Source organism: Cyprinodon tularosa, unplaced genomic scaffold, assembly GCF_016077235.1.
Source record: "Cyprinodon tularosa strain WSP-4 unplaced genomic scaffold, ASM1607723v1 ctg309, whole genome shotgun sequence".
NCBI lineage: Eukaryota > Metazoa > Chordata > Actinopteri > Cyprinodontiformes > Cyprinodontidae > Cyprinodon > Cyprinodon tularosa.
The window spans coordinates 216,271-231,011 of NW_024039018.1; the positions used below are offsets into that span (position 1 = coordinate 216,271).

Genomic DNA, 14,741 nt, shown 5'->3' on the forward strand with positions numbered 1-14,741 from the left:
CCGTCATCTTCCAACTCTACCATCACTGCACTGAAGAGGAGACGCTCCTTAGCGTCATCAGCGGTGAGGAAGAGGAGAAACCGCAGCCGCACAGCTGCTGCCTTCCTGCTCCGAGCTTCACTGACTGCATCAACCGTTTCAGTAGGTCCTTCTGACTCCACAGGAGCTTCAGCGTCTTTTTGAAAGCAGAGGCCATAGCTGATGCAGCTCCAGAGCTTCCAGAGCTCCTCTGCTCGCCATCTTTCCTGCTTCAAACGTCCTCTGACCTCTGGGCAGATGGCTGCAGGCTACGCTCCCCCTGTCAGCCTCTTCTCCAGCCGGTCCAGCTTTGCCAGGTTTTCCTTCAGAAGTCCGGAGCCGGGATTCAGACGCAGAGCTCGTTGATAATACATCCTGGCAGCTGCATAGTTTCCCTGCATGAAAACATGAAGGATGAGAACTTTAAAGGAAAAATCCACTCAGGATTCCACATTATTAACACCATAGACTAAACAGCAGCGTTCTGCAGAGTTATAAGCCTTAGCTAAGGACAGAGCAGCATCTGTCCCTGAAAACATGCAGCTGATCTCAGCGTTTCTATAGCAACAATAATAAAGAATAAGATGAGTTGGAGCTGAAGTTACCTTGATGTGCTGAATCCCCCCCATGTTCATCCAGGCCTGAGACTGGTCTGCTTTCAGCTCCACAACCAACCTGTAACTCTGGCAGCAAACACACAAACAGTGACATCATCATCATCACCATCTTCACCATCATCATCATCACCATCATCATCTTCCTCATCTTCATCATCACCATCATCATCTTTACCGTCACCATCATCATCATCATCTTCACCATCATCACCATCTTCACCGTCACCATCATCATCACCATCATCATCACCATCATCATCATCTTCACTGTCACCATCATCCTCCCCATCATCATCTTCACCATCATCACATCACCATCATCATCTTCACCGTCACCATCATCATCATCTTCACTGTCACCATCATCATCTTCACCATCATCACATCACCACCATCATCATCATCTTCACCATCACATCTTCACCATCATCACATCACCATCATCATCATCTTCACCATCACCCTCCCCATCATCACATCACCATCATCACATCACCATCATCACATCACCATCATCATCTTCACCGTCACCATCATCATCACCATCATCATCATCTTCACCGTCACCATCATCATCATCATCTTCACCGTCACCATCATCATCCCCATCATCTTCACTGTCACCATCATCATCTTCACCATCATCACATCACCACCATCATCATCATCTTCACCATCACCATCATCCTCCCCATCATCATCTTCACCATCATCACATCACCATCATCATCTTCACCATCACCATCACCATCATCTTCACTGTCACCATCATCATCTTCACCATCATCACATCACCACCATCATCATCATCTTCACCATCACCATCATCCTCCCCATCATCATCTTCACCATCATCACATCACCATCATCATCTTCACCGTCACCATCATCACCATCATCATCATCTTCACTGTCACCATCATCATCACCATCATCTTCACTGTCACCATCATCATCTTCACCATCATCACATCACCACCATCATCATCATCTTCACCATCACCATCATCCTCCCCATCATCATCTTCACCATCATCACATCACCATCATCATCTTCACCGTCACCATCATCACCATCATCATCATCTTCACTGTCACCATCATCATCTTCACCATCATCACATCACCACCATCATCATCATCATCATCATCTTCACCATCACCATCATCCTCCCCATCATCACATTACCATCATCATCATCACCATCATCTTCACCATCACCATCATCCTCCCCATCATCATCTTCACCATCATCACATCACCATCATCACATCACCATCATCATCATCATCATCTTCACCATCACCATCATCCTCCCCATCAGCACATCACCATCATCACATCAGCATCATCATCATCACCATCATCATCTTCACCGTCACCATCATCATCACCATCATCATCATCTTCACCGTCACCATCATCATCATCACATCACCATCATCACATCACCATCATCACCATCATCATCTTCACCGTCACCATCATCATCACCATCATCACATCACCATCATCATCTTCACCGTCACCATCATCATCACCATCATCATCATCTTCACCGTCACCATCATCATCACCATCATCATCATCTTCACCATCACCATCATCCTCCCCATCATCATCTTCACCATCATCACATCACCATCATCATCTTCACCGTCACCATCATCATCATCATCATCTTCACTGTCACCATCATCATCTTCACCATCATCACATCACCACCATCATCATCATCATCATCTTCACCATCACATCTTCACCATCATCACATCACCATCATCATCATCATCTTCACCATCACCATCATCCTCCCCATCATCACATCACCATCATCATCATCATCATCTTCACCATCACCATCATCCTCCCCATCAGCACATCACCATCATCACATCAGCATCATCATCATCACCATCATCATCTTCACCGTCACCATCATCATCACCATCATCATCATCTTCACCGTCACCATCATCATCATCACATCACCATCATCACATCACCATCATCACCATCATCATCTTCACCGTCACCATCATCATCACCATCATCACATCACCATCATCATCTTCACCGTCACCATCATCATCACCATCATCATCATCTTCACCGTCACCATCATCATCACCATCATCATCATCTTCACCATCACCATCATCCTCCCCATCATCATCTTCACCATCATCACATCACCATCATCATCTTCACCGTCACCATCATCATCATCATCATCTTCACTGTCACCATCATCATCTTCACCATCATCACATCACCACCATCATCATCATCATCATCTTCACCATCACATCTTCACCATCATCACATCACCATCATCATCATCATCTTCACCATCACCATCATCCTCCCCATCATCACATCACCATCATCATCATCACCATCATCTTCACCATCACCATCATCCTCCCCATCATCATCTTCACCATCATCACATCACCATCATCATCATCATCTTCACCATCACCATCATCCTCCCCATCAGCACATCACCATCATCACATCAGCATCATCATCATCACCATCATGATCTTCACCGTCACCATCATCATCACCATCATCATCATCTTCACCGTCACCATCACCATCATCACATCACCATCATCACATCACCATCATCACCATCATCATCTTCACCGTCACCATCATCATCATCATCATCTTCACCGTCACCATCATCATCACCATCATCTTCACTGTCACCATCATCATCTTCACCATCATCACATCACCATCATCACATCACCATCATCATCATCACCATCATCATCTTCACTGTCACCATCATCCTCCCCATCATCACATCATCATCATCATCATCATCATGCTGTCCACCAACGTCACTAATCTGATAGAGATGAGCTTCAGCAGCCCTCAGTCAGCATGGCCTCCTAGATCAGACGGAGCCTGAGCTCCAGGAGCAGGAAGCTCCACTGAAGATCAGCTTCAGTTCTCCTGCAGGAGAAGCTGGTGGAGCTGGGAGCTCAGTAAGGAGGATCAGCTGCAGCGTTGTTGACCAGAACCAGAGAAGCATTCTGACCCCTGGATTGCTGCAGGGTCACTGGGACAGCTGCGTTTCATACTCATCAGTGGTTGAAGCTAAGCTAACCCTGGATGGATACCCACCATAAGAAGCTATAAACCCTGAAGGAAATTTACCTCAAAGGCTTCATCCAGCTGGTTCATCTCCCTCAGCTGGTTTCCTTTAGAAAAATGCAGCTCTGCCTTCACTGTGGGATCACTGGGGTTCTGCTGCAGGGCCCGGTCCAGAGCCTCCAGAGCCTGAAGAACACAGAGAAGGAGTCACATAGACACCTGGCACCATGAAGACCTGCAGAGGTCCAGTTAGCACCTCCTGGATTTACTGGTAATCTCCCTGGAAATCCAGCGAGCCTGGATTTACATCTGGAAGGAGGAACCAGCATCTGGAAGGAGGACCCAGGGGCTGGAAGGAGAATCAGCATCTGGAAGGAGAATCAGCATCTGGAAGGAGGACCCAGCGGCTGGAAGGAGGACCCAGGGGCTGGAAGGAGAATCAGCATCTGGAAGGAGGAACCAGCATCTGGAAGGAGGAACCAGCATCTGGAAGGAGGAACCAGCATCTGGAAGGAGGAACCAGCATCTGGAAGGAGGAACCAGCATCTGGAAGGAGGAATCAGCGGCTGGAAGGAGGAACCAGCAGCTGGAAGGAGGACCCAGCATCTAGAAGGAGGAACCAGCATCTAGAAGGAGGAACCAGCATCTGGAAGGAGGAACCAAAATCTGGAAGAAGGACCCAGCGGCTGGAAGGAGGACCCAGCATCTGGAAGGAGGAACCAGCATCTGGAAGGAGGAATCAGCGGCTGGAAGGAGGAACCAGCATCTAGAAGGAGGAACCAGCAACTGGAAGGAGGAATCAGCGGCTGGAAGGAGGAACCAGCATCTAGAAGGAGGAACCAGCATCTGGAAGGAGGAACCAGCATCTGGAAGGAGGAACCAAAATCTGGAAGAAGGACCCAGCGGCTGGAAGGAGGACCCAGCGGCAGCATCTAACATAAGCTGATCTGTTGCCATGGTAATGGACCCACCTGGGAGAAGTTTCCTTGCTTGCTGTAGACGGCGGACAGCAGGCGGTAACATTCCATGCAGGCGGCGTCTCTGGAGATGATGTCCAGGGTCATCTTCTCCGCCTCCTCACTCTGCCCAGCCATGACCAGGACCTGAGCCTGGGGCAGAAACAGGAGCTGTGAGCCACTGGGAGGTGAGCAGAGCAGATGAGGTGTGTGTGAGTGTGTGTCAGTACCAAGGCCAGCCAGATGTCGGCGCTGTCCGGCTGCAGGGCAGCAGCCTCTCTGTACACCTGCAGCGCCTCCTCATAACGACCCGTGTTGTAGTAGAGCGCTCCTAGAGGAGTCAGGATATCCACCTTCCTGCTCACCTGCAGAGCTCTGCAAAGGTCAGAGGTCACAGTTGGAGCTTTAACTCCTTCTACCTGGAAACAGGCCCTGTAGGCAGAACATGTCCAGCGCCAACATTGCAGTGTCAGAGGTCTACCAGGAACCACCACAAGCCAAACGGAACCACCAGGAACCAAATGGAACCATCAAGAACCAAACGGAACCACAAGATGCCAAAAGAACCACCAGGATCCACAGGAACCAAACGGAGCCACCCGGAGTCAAACGGAACCACCTGGAGCCAATTGGAACCGACAGGAGCCAAACAGAACCACAGGAGCCAAACGGAACCACCTGGAGCCAAACTGAGCCACAGGAACCAATGTAGCCACCTCAAGCCAAACGGAGCCACCTCAAGCCAAACGAAACAACCTAGAACCACCTGGAGCCAAACGGAACCGACAGGAGCCAAACGAAACCACCTGGAGCTAAACGGAGCCACCTGGAACCAAACGGAACCACCAGGAGCCAAAAGGAACCATCAGGAGCCAAACGGAACCACCAGGAACCAAACGGAACCATCAAGAACCAAACGGAACCACAAGATGCCAAAAGAACCACCAGGATCCACAGGAACCAAACGGAGCCACCCGGAGTCAAACGGAACCACCTGGAGCCAAACTGAGCCACAGGAACCAAATGGAGCCACCTCAAGCCAAACGGAGCCACCTCAAGCCAAACGAAACAACCTAGAACCACCTGGAGCCAAACGGAACCGACAGGAGCCAAACAAAACCACCTGGAGCCAAACAGAGCCACAGGAACCAAATGGAGCCACCTCAAGTCAAACGGAGCCACCTCAAGCCAAACGAAACAACCTAGAACCACCTGGAGCCAAACGGAACCGACAGGAGCCAAACGAAACCACCTGGAGCTAAACGGAACCACCAGGAGCCAAACGGAACCACCAGGAACCAAACGGAACCATCAAGAACCAAACGGAACCACGAGATGCCAAAAGAACCACCAGGAAACACAGGAACCAAACGGAGCCACCAGGAGCCAAACGGAACCACCTAGAGCCAATCGGAACCGACAGGAGCCAAACGGAACCACCTGGAGCCACACGGAACCACAGGAACCAAACAGAGCCACCAGGAGCCAAACAGAACCACCTGGAGCCAAACGGAGCCACCTGAAGCTAAACGAAGCCACCTGGAGCCAGCTGAAGCAAAACGGAACCGCCTGGGGCAGAACAGAACCACCTGGAGCAGACCGGAACCACCAGGAACCAAACGGAGCTACCAGAAACCAAACGGAACCACCAGGAGCCAAAATGAACCACCAGGAGCCAAACGGAACCACCAGGAACCAAACGGAACCATCAAGAACCCGACGGAACCACGAGATGCCAAAAGAACCACCAAGATCCACAGGAACCAAACGGAGCCACCCGGAACCACCTGGAGCCATACGGAACCGACAGGAGCCAAACGGAACCACAGGAACCAAATGGAACCACCTCAAGCCAAACGAAACAACCTAGAGCCGCCTGGAGCCAAAAAGAACCGACAGGAGCCAAACGGAACCACCTGGAGCTAAACCGAGCCACCTGGAGCCAAACAGAGCCACCTGAAGCCAAACTGAACCGACAATAGCCAATCGGATCCGACAGGAGCTAAACGGAGCCATCTTGAGCCAAACTGAGCCAGCAGGAGCCAAACGGAACCACCAAGAACCAAACGGAACCATAGAAACCAAACTGAGCCACCTGGAAAAAAAAAAACAGAACCACCTGGAGACAAACGGAACCATAGAAACCAAACTGAGCCACCTGGAGCCAAACAGAACCACCAGGAACCAAACAGAACCATACGGAACCACCAGGAGCCAAACGGAACCACAAGATGCCAAACAGAACCACAGGAACCAAACAGAACCACCAGGAACCAAACGGAACCACCTGGAGCCATACAGAACCGACAGGAGCCAAACTGAACTGACAGGAGCAAAATGGAGCCACCAGGAACCAAATGGAACCCCCGAGAGATAACCGGAACCAACAGGAGCCAAACAGAACCACCGGGAGATAAACAGAACCAACAGGAGCCAAATAGAGAGACATTTCCTGTAATCCAAAGCAAACCGGATCAGCACCAGGTGCGGTCCAGCTCTGCCTCAGGGTTTTTAGGTGCGGTCCGGTTTTCCTTTAGAGGTGGAGCCTCTGCTTTCTAAATCCTTTCTCTGCACGCTTTGCTGCGATTTGATTGGATAACAGGACAATTTCAGAATGAGTCAGAAAATCCCACGTGTCACTGAGAGCTAATGCTAGCGGTGTGATAGCCCAGCCCCCTTCAGAGCAGATGAGCCCAAATTGAATCATAATTTCATCACCTCTTGTACCAAACCTCAGCTTCTGCATTCTCATTGGTTGATCGTAGCAGGCGGCCCAGGTTCACCATAGCAACGTAATGCGTGGGCTTCAGCCGTATGGCTTCCCGATAGTGAGCGGCAGCTAGCTGGCCTTCACCTGGAGGAAAAGAGTTCAGAGAGGGGAGGGGGTGGATCCAAGGGGAAAGATGGAGGAGAGACAGAGTTCCGACCATTAATTCTGCTTTATAATCAGTTGGAGAACTCTGATGTTCAGCCTCAGCTCGCAGAGAGCCAGCAGGAACCTGCATCATTATCCTCGAATCAGATGAGTTTTTCCTCTCCACTGTCGCTACAAGCATGCTTAGTGTGAGGGATTGCTGAAGAGTCAATGAGTCGATGCAATCAGCTGGTTTTCCTTAGATAGAAAACTTTGAATCAATCCTTGAGTGGCCGTGATGTGAATTGGAGCTATAGAAATAAACTGAATAGAATTGAATTGAAATGAGGTGTGAAGTTAGTGGGCCCTCTCCTCACCTGGAGTTCATCTATAGGCTGTTTCTCAATTCACTAGAACGTGAGTACGGACTTGTGGTCTCTCCAAGTCCATTTTGAGTAGAACCCAGCAAAGTCTGGACTCGGGGAGAACGGGAGCACGCAGAATAAACCTGGGTCAACTGGAACAGAAAAGTACTGATGACATCATCGCATTCAAAGCTAGTCTGGAGCTGCATTTCACCTCCTGGTATTAATAGTCTCAAGATAATAATAAATTATGACTTTTTTGGGGACGGGTTCTGACTGTTGTTTGCACTTATGCGCCAATACGCAGTTCAGATTACCCATCCTTTAGAGAGGGTACTGGAGAGTGCCCCTCCTGGGGACTCCCTTGTTCTTCTGGGGGACTTCAATGCTCACGTGGTCAATGACAGTGAGACCTGGCGAGGCGTGGTTGGAAGGAATGGCCCACCTGACCTAAACTCGAGTGGTGTTCTGTTGTTGGACTTCTGTACTTGTCGTGGGTTGTCCATAACGAACACCATGTTCAAGCATAAGGGTGTCCATATGTGCTCTTGGCACCAGGACACCCTAGGCTGTAGTTCAATCATCGACTTTGTTGTTGTTTCATCTGATCTGCAGCTACATGTCTTGGACACTCGGGTGAAGAGAGGGGCGGAGCTCTCCACCGACCACTACCTGGTGGTGAGTTGGCTCTGATGGTGGGGGAGGATGCCGGTCAGACCTGGTAGGCCCAAACGTATTGTGAGGGTTTGCTGGGAACGTCTGGCAGAGTCCACCATGAGAAGGAGCTTTAACTCCCATCTCCGGCAGAGCTTTGAACAAGTTCCGAGGGAGGTGGGGGACATTGAGTCTGTCCTGGGCTGCCCTCTGGAATCGGTGGAGGAAGTGGCTGAAAGGAGGATGCTGTCCAAACTCACATCCATCATGGACAACACCTCTCACCCCATGCACCAGACTGTAGAGGAGCTGAGCAGCTCCTTTAGTCAAAGACTTAGACACCCTGTCTGTAAGAAGGAGCGCTACAACAGCTCATTCATTCCTGCTGCCACCAGGCTCTATAATAATGCACTATAACCACAATAACTCCTGTAAAAACCACTGTGCAGCTATATTATAGTTTTTTATTTATTGACTGTGCAACATTCTACACTTTAACGTAAAAGTAAATCCACCTGTCTATAAGCCATCCGGATTGTACATATTTTTATTTCTTATTTTTTTATTTCTTATTTTTATTTTGTTTTTCATTGTGTGCGATACAGGTACACATGCACCTCAATCCTTATATACCTGGATATACTGTATATATATATTGTTTATTCTTAATGCACCTTTTTCCTCCCTGTTTGCACCTTCTTTTTGCCAATATGTGACGAGTGAATTTCTCCGCTGTGAGATCAATAAAGGTAATCTAATCTAATCTAATCTGAGTGGACTATGTTCCGTGCCTCTATTGTTGAGGCGGCTAGTCAGGCTTTATTGACCTGTGGGACTCTAGAAGCAGCTGATATGTACCGGCAGTCAAAGCGGCAGGTGGCTTTGCTAGTCGCTGAGGCAAAAACTCGGGCGTGGGAAGAGTTTGGAGAGCCCATGGAGAAAGACTTCTGTACGGCTTCAGAGCAATTCTGGTCCACAATCCAGCATCTCAGGAGGGGGAAGCAGAGCAGTACCAACACTATTTATAGTAGGGGTGGTGTGCTGCTGACCTTGACTGGGGACGTCGTATGTCAGTGGGCGGAGTACTTCGAAGACCTTCTTAATCCCACCAACACGTCTTCCATTGAGGAGGCAGAGCCTGGGGGCTCTGGCTTGGGTCCTCCCATGTCTGTTGCTGATGTCACTGAAGGGGTTAAAAAGCTCCTCGGTAGCAAGGCTCCAGGGGTGGATGTGTTTCACCCTGAGTTCCTTAAGCCTCTGGATGTTGTGGGGCTGTGTTGGTTAACGTGGTCTGCAACATTGCGTGGACATCAGGGGCAGTTCCCTTGGATTGGCAGACTGGGGTGGTGTTCCCTCTATTTAAAAAAGGGGAACTGAGGATGTGTTCCAACTACAGAGGAATCACACTCTTAAGCCACCTTTGTAAGGTCTATTCCGGGGTTCTGGAAAGGAGGGTCTATCGGATAATCGAATCTGGGTTTCAGGAGGAGCAGTGTGGTTTTCGTCCTGGCCGTGGAACACTGGATCAGCTCGACACCCTCAGCAGGATTCTGGAGGGTGCTTGAGAGTTTGCCCAACCAGTCTACATGTGTTTTGTGGATCCGGAGAAGGCATTCAACCGGGGAGTCCTGTGGGGGGAACTCCGGGAGTATGGAGTACCGGGCCCTGTAATAGAGGCTGTTAGGTCTCTGTATGACCGGTGTCAGAGCCTGGTCCGCATTGCCGGCAGTAAGTCAGGCTCATTTCTGGTGAGGGTTGGACTCCGCCAAGGTTGCCCTTTTTCACCGATTCTGTTCATAACTTTTATGGACAGAATTTGTAGGCGCAGCCAAGGTGTTGAGGGGATCTGTATTGGTGGCCTTAGGATTGCATCTCTGTTATTTTAAGATGATGTGGTTCTGTTGGCTTAATCAGGGCGTGATCTACAGCTCTCACTGGAGCGGTTCGCAGCCAAGTGTGAAGCGGCCGGCATGAGGTTCAGTGCCCCCAAATCCGAGGCCATGGTCTTGAGCCGGAAAAGGGTAGAGTGCCTTCTCCAGGTTGGGGAGGATGTACTGCCCCTAGTGGAGGAGTTTGAGTATCTTGGGGTCTTGTTAATGAATAAGGGGAAGATGGAGCGGGAGATCGACAGGCGGAAGGAAACATGCGCTGTACCGGTCTGTTGTGGTGAAGACAGAGCTGAGCCAAAAACCATAGCTCTTGATTTACCGGTCGTACGTTCGTACCCTCACCTATGGTCATGAGCTTTGGGTCAAGACCGAAAGAACAAGATCCCGGATACAAGCGGCTGAAATGAGTTTTCTCCGTAGTTTGTCTGGGCTCTCCCTTAGAGATAAGGGGAGGAGCTCAGTCAACCGGGGAGGACTCAGAGTAGAGCCGCTGCTCCTCCACATCGAGAGGAACCAGTAGAGGTAGATTGGGCATGTGATTAGGATGCCTCCTGGACGTCTCCCTGGTGAGGTGTTCCAGGCACGTCCCACCTGGAGGGGGTCCAGGGGGAGACCCAGGACACGCTGCAGGTACTGTGTTTCTCGGCTGGCCTGGGAGCGCCTTGGGATTCCCCCAGAGGACCTGGTCCAAGTGGCTGAGGAGAGGGACGTCTGGGGTTCCCTACTGAACTTGCTACCCCCGCGACCCGACCCCAGATAAAAGGAAGAAGATGGATGGATGGACTATTTTCATTTAGTGTGTGAATATTAATGAACACAGTCAGATAAATTAATTAATAATGATCAAACCTCCATCAGAGCCAGCGATACTTCACACACACAGAGAGACTGCAGACGAACTACCATTAGAGGTGGCTGCTGCAGATAGGCTGACGTTAGCCCGTCCGCAACAGCCGTCGCAGCGGTTAGCTTTAGAATTCCTCTGATTGCCACGGCCCTCTCAGCATCAGAACTTTTTTAAATTCTGCACTAAATCAGTAAATGTTCCATATAGTGAAGCCTAAAGTATAATGTTCTCGCCTCAAATGATCTTAAAACGTACTTTTATTGAACAACGCCAACAAAGAAGAGAACTTCTAACTTAATACTCTGAGCTCTGTGAGCGCTAACCTGGAAGCTGCTGCTGCTGCAGTGCATGCTGGGACAGCTGTCAGTCTGGAGAACGGACAAGTCTGTTCTGATGCATGCTGGGTAAGAGAGGGAGAGGAACTGGAACTTGGAATTGGAACAGTACTAGGGCTGAGGCGGATGACGTTTCATGAGCACACGAGAATGACAAGTAAACATGGTGAGAAACAGCCATACTCTGCCTCAGAGAGCCTCTTTAGCAGACGCTGGCTTCCAGCAGAGGGCGCTAACCCAACCTAACCACAGCCACGGGAAGTGGGGGGTGCTGCACAACCCCCTTGTGGCAAGAGGGAGATAAAAAATTATTTAAAATGCAATTTATACATTTCTTATCAATATTTTGCAAAATGATTTGGACTTTTTTTATTTTACTATTGCATGTATTTGGATTTTCATTTAATTATTTTAAGCCCTAATCAACACAAGTTTATGGAAGTTACGTTGTCATGGCAACGTCAAGCAAGCTAGTGGTAGCAGCAACAGAGTAGTGAATTTACATAGTCTGATGACAGAAAGGAAGAGGATCCCAGGGCTCACTGGTGGGGGGGGGCAGGTAGGTCCCAGGCTCAATCTGTCCTGAGTCCGTTGGATGGATCATACTAGAACTGCAACTATCAATTAGAAAATTGATTAAACTGTTGATTTTTTCAATTAATTGATTAATAATCTGATTATTATTAAAGGTTAAAGATTATAAAAGGTTCCTTAAAGAAGATTTTTTATGAAAAGAAACCAGGTGAAACTCAAACTTTTCCTCTTAAAGAATTCTGGATTATAGAGCAGACTGAGAGACGAAAACATTCTTTTTATCTTAAATGAAAAAATTTTATATATTTTTTACAATCTTGGTATAATTCCTGCTCTAAGTGGGTCGCTCTGTCAGGTTTTACAGTCACTATACTCCAGTTAACGATTAATTGATCACTAAATAAGTTGATGATTATTTTAATAAATGATTAATCAGATTAATTGTTCAAGCCCTAGATTATTCCACTCTGCATATCTAGGAGAACCCGACCTGATCTGGAACAGCGGTCTACTGCTGTATAAATAGCTAAGCTAAGCTTAGAAGAGTTGTTAAGCTAGAAGAGTGTTGGCTCAGAGCCATAGCTCTGTTGAACCGTCCATCCCACCTGCTCTCAGCAGGAATGACTTCATGAGACTAATTACGTCTAAAATAACTTCTAGAACAACCAAATACTTTGAATTCTCCAGACTAAATTAGGTTTGGAATGTTATGATCCAATTAAGCCTCTGAGTTATGAACTGATTAGCTTGATCTAAAGCTTAACTTTGACTAAAGCTTCCTGGATGTTTGAGGTTACTATAAGAGAAAGATGAATGCAGAACTTTATATTCTTTGTCTGTGAAAGTGTTTCCTTAAACCATGATAATCTTCTGCCCTTCACTCTGACTTAAATGTTAGCGGCTCTGATAAACCAGTTAAAGGCCAACTTTGGCCCACAGCCTGCATTTGGACACACTAAGGAGGCTTTACTCCTCCATGCTGCGCTGCAGAGGAGCCGACAGAGACGGATTTGCTCTTATTGGTTGATGTGACAGGCTAGTTATCTAAAAGTAGACGATTTGATGCTTTCCTACCTCAGTGCTTCCAATAAAACTCAGGAGTCTCTGACCTATTATCACTGGAGGAGCAGCGCTCCATCAGTGCAGACAGACCAACAGTTGAACTCACCCGTGTCCACCAGGAAGACGCCATAGTTGTTATGGAGGTCGGAGCTTTCGGGGCAGCTCTCTATTCCCTCCAAATACATCTGGTTGGCCTCAGCAAACCGTCTCTGGAGGGAAAAGTGGAGGAACAGTGAGCAGGTTCCCAGCAGCAGATCAGCAACCTGACAGCTTCTAGGAAAACTGGGAAACAAGGAGGGAGGAGCCAGCCGCAGCTTCCTTTACCTGTTCAGCATAGAGAGACGCCAAACTGGAGTAAGCATCAGCGAAATGTGGACCGTAGCGGATAGAGTCTTTCAGCAGAGCTTCTGCCTCTTCCTCATTTCCTTGGGACCTTTAAGAAAACATCATCATTAGAAGCTACTGCAATGACACGGAAGGCAAAGTTTAGGGGATGGGAGTCCTTTCAGAAAGCTCCAGGTTCAGAGTTTTTTTCTAACAGTCAGACATTCATGCAGATCTTTGCTGATCCTCAATCATTGGACGACATCAGCTTCCTGTACAAATGGGAGGTCAGAGGGGCCGCATCGCTGGACGCCAAACAGACTGATCCAGGCTGGCTGAGGGTCGTCATGGTTCTGATCTGCTCCACTGCTTTCACCTTCCTCTGGTTCATGGTTTCAGCACTTAGACAGCTCCAAATCAAAACAAGCATTTCTGTTTTGACTGGTTATCAATGAGGCACTGCAGACACGCCACAGACACACTGCTGAAATGCTGCAGACACGCTGCTGAAATGCTGCAGACATGCAACAGACACGCTGCAGACACGCCAGTGACACACTGCTGAAATGCTGCAGACACGCTGCAGACATGTCGCAGACACACTGCTGAAATGCTGCAGACATGCTGCAGACACGCCGCAGATACACTGCTGAAATGCTGCAGACATGCTGCAAACACGCTGCAGAAATGCTGCAGACATGCTGCAGACATGTCGCAGACACACTGCTGAAATGCTGCAGACATACTGCAGACATGTCGCAGACACACTGCTGAAATGCTGCAGACACGCTGCAGAAATGCTGCAGACATGCTGTAGACACGCCGCAGACACACTGCTGAAATGCTGCACACATACTGCAGACATGTCGCAGACACACTGCTGAAATGCTGCAGACACGCTGCAGAAATGCTGCAGACACGCTGCAGACACGCCGGTGACACACTGCTTAAACGCTGCAGACACACTGGTGACAAACTGTTGAAATGCTTCAGAAATGTCGGAGACACACCGGAGACACACTGCTGAAATGCTGCTGACATGCTGCAAACATGCTGCAGAAATGCTGCAGACATGCTGCAGACACGCCGCAGACACACTGCTGAAATGCTGCAGACATGCTGCAAACACGCTGCAGAAATGCTGCAGACATGCTGCAGACATGTCGCAGAC

General features: G+C 48.8%; 2 protein-coding genes across 2 annotated transcripts in view; both read right to left on the minus strand.

Annotated features, from left to right (window-relative positions):
- Nucleotides 1–270: 270 nt before the first annotated feature.
- tmtc1 (transmembrane O-mannosyltransferase targeting cadherins 1) overlaps nt 271–14,741 on the minus strand; it is a 46,987-nt gene continuing 32,516 nt past the window's right edge. Inside the window, exons 12-19 of the mRNA XM_038292155.1 lie at nt 13,571–13,679; nt 13,353–13,455; nt 7,425–7,560; nt 4,937–5,081; nt 4,722–4,859; nt 3,814–3,936; nt 624–701; nt 271–413 (exon numbers count right to left, since the gene is read on the minus strand). Of these exons, the coding sequence (XP_038148083.1) occupies nt 288–413; nt 624–701; nt 3,814–3,936; nt 4,722–4,859; nt 4,937–5,081; nt 7,425–7,560; nt 13,353–13,455; nt 13,571–13,679 (958 nt within the window). The 3' untranslated portion in view covers nt 271–287. The remainder of the gene's footprint in view (nt 414–623; nt 702–3,813; nt 3,937–4,721; nt 4,860–4,936; nt 5,082–7,424; nt 7,561–13,352; nt 13,456–13,570; nt 13,680–14,741) is intronic.
- LOC119788035 lies at nt 5,094–7,414 on the minus strand. The gene is made up of 2 exons (XM_038292156.1): nt 6,226–7,414; nt 5,094–5,829 (listed from the first exon to the last, which is right to left on the minus strand). Exons 1-2 carry the CDS (start codon nt 6,501–6,503, stop codon nt 5,463–5,465), a joined length of 645 nt encoding a protein of 214 aa, XP_038148084.1. The 5' UTR covers nt 6,504–7,414; the 3' UTR covers nt 5,094–5,462.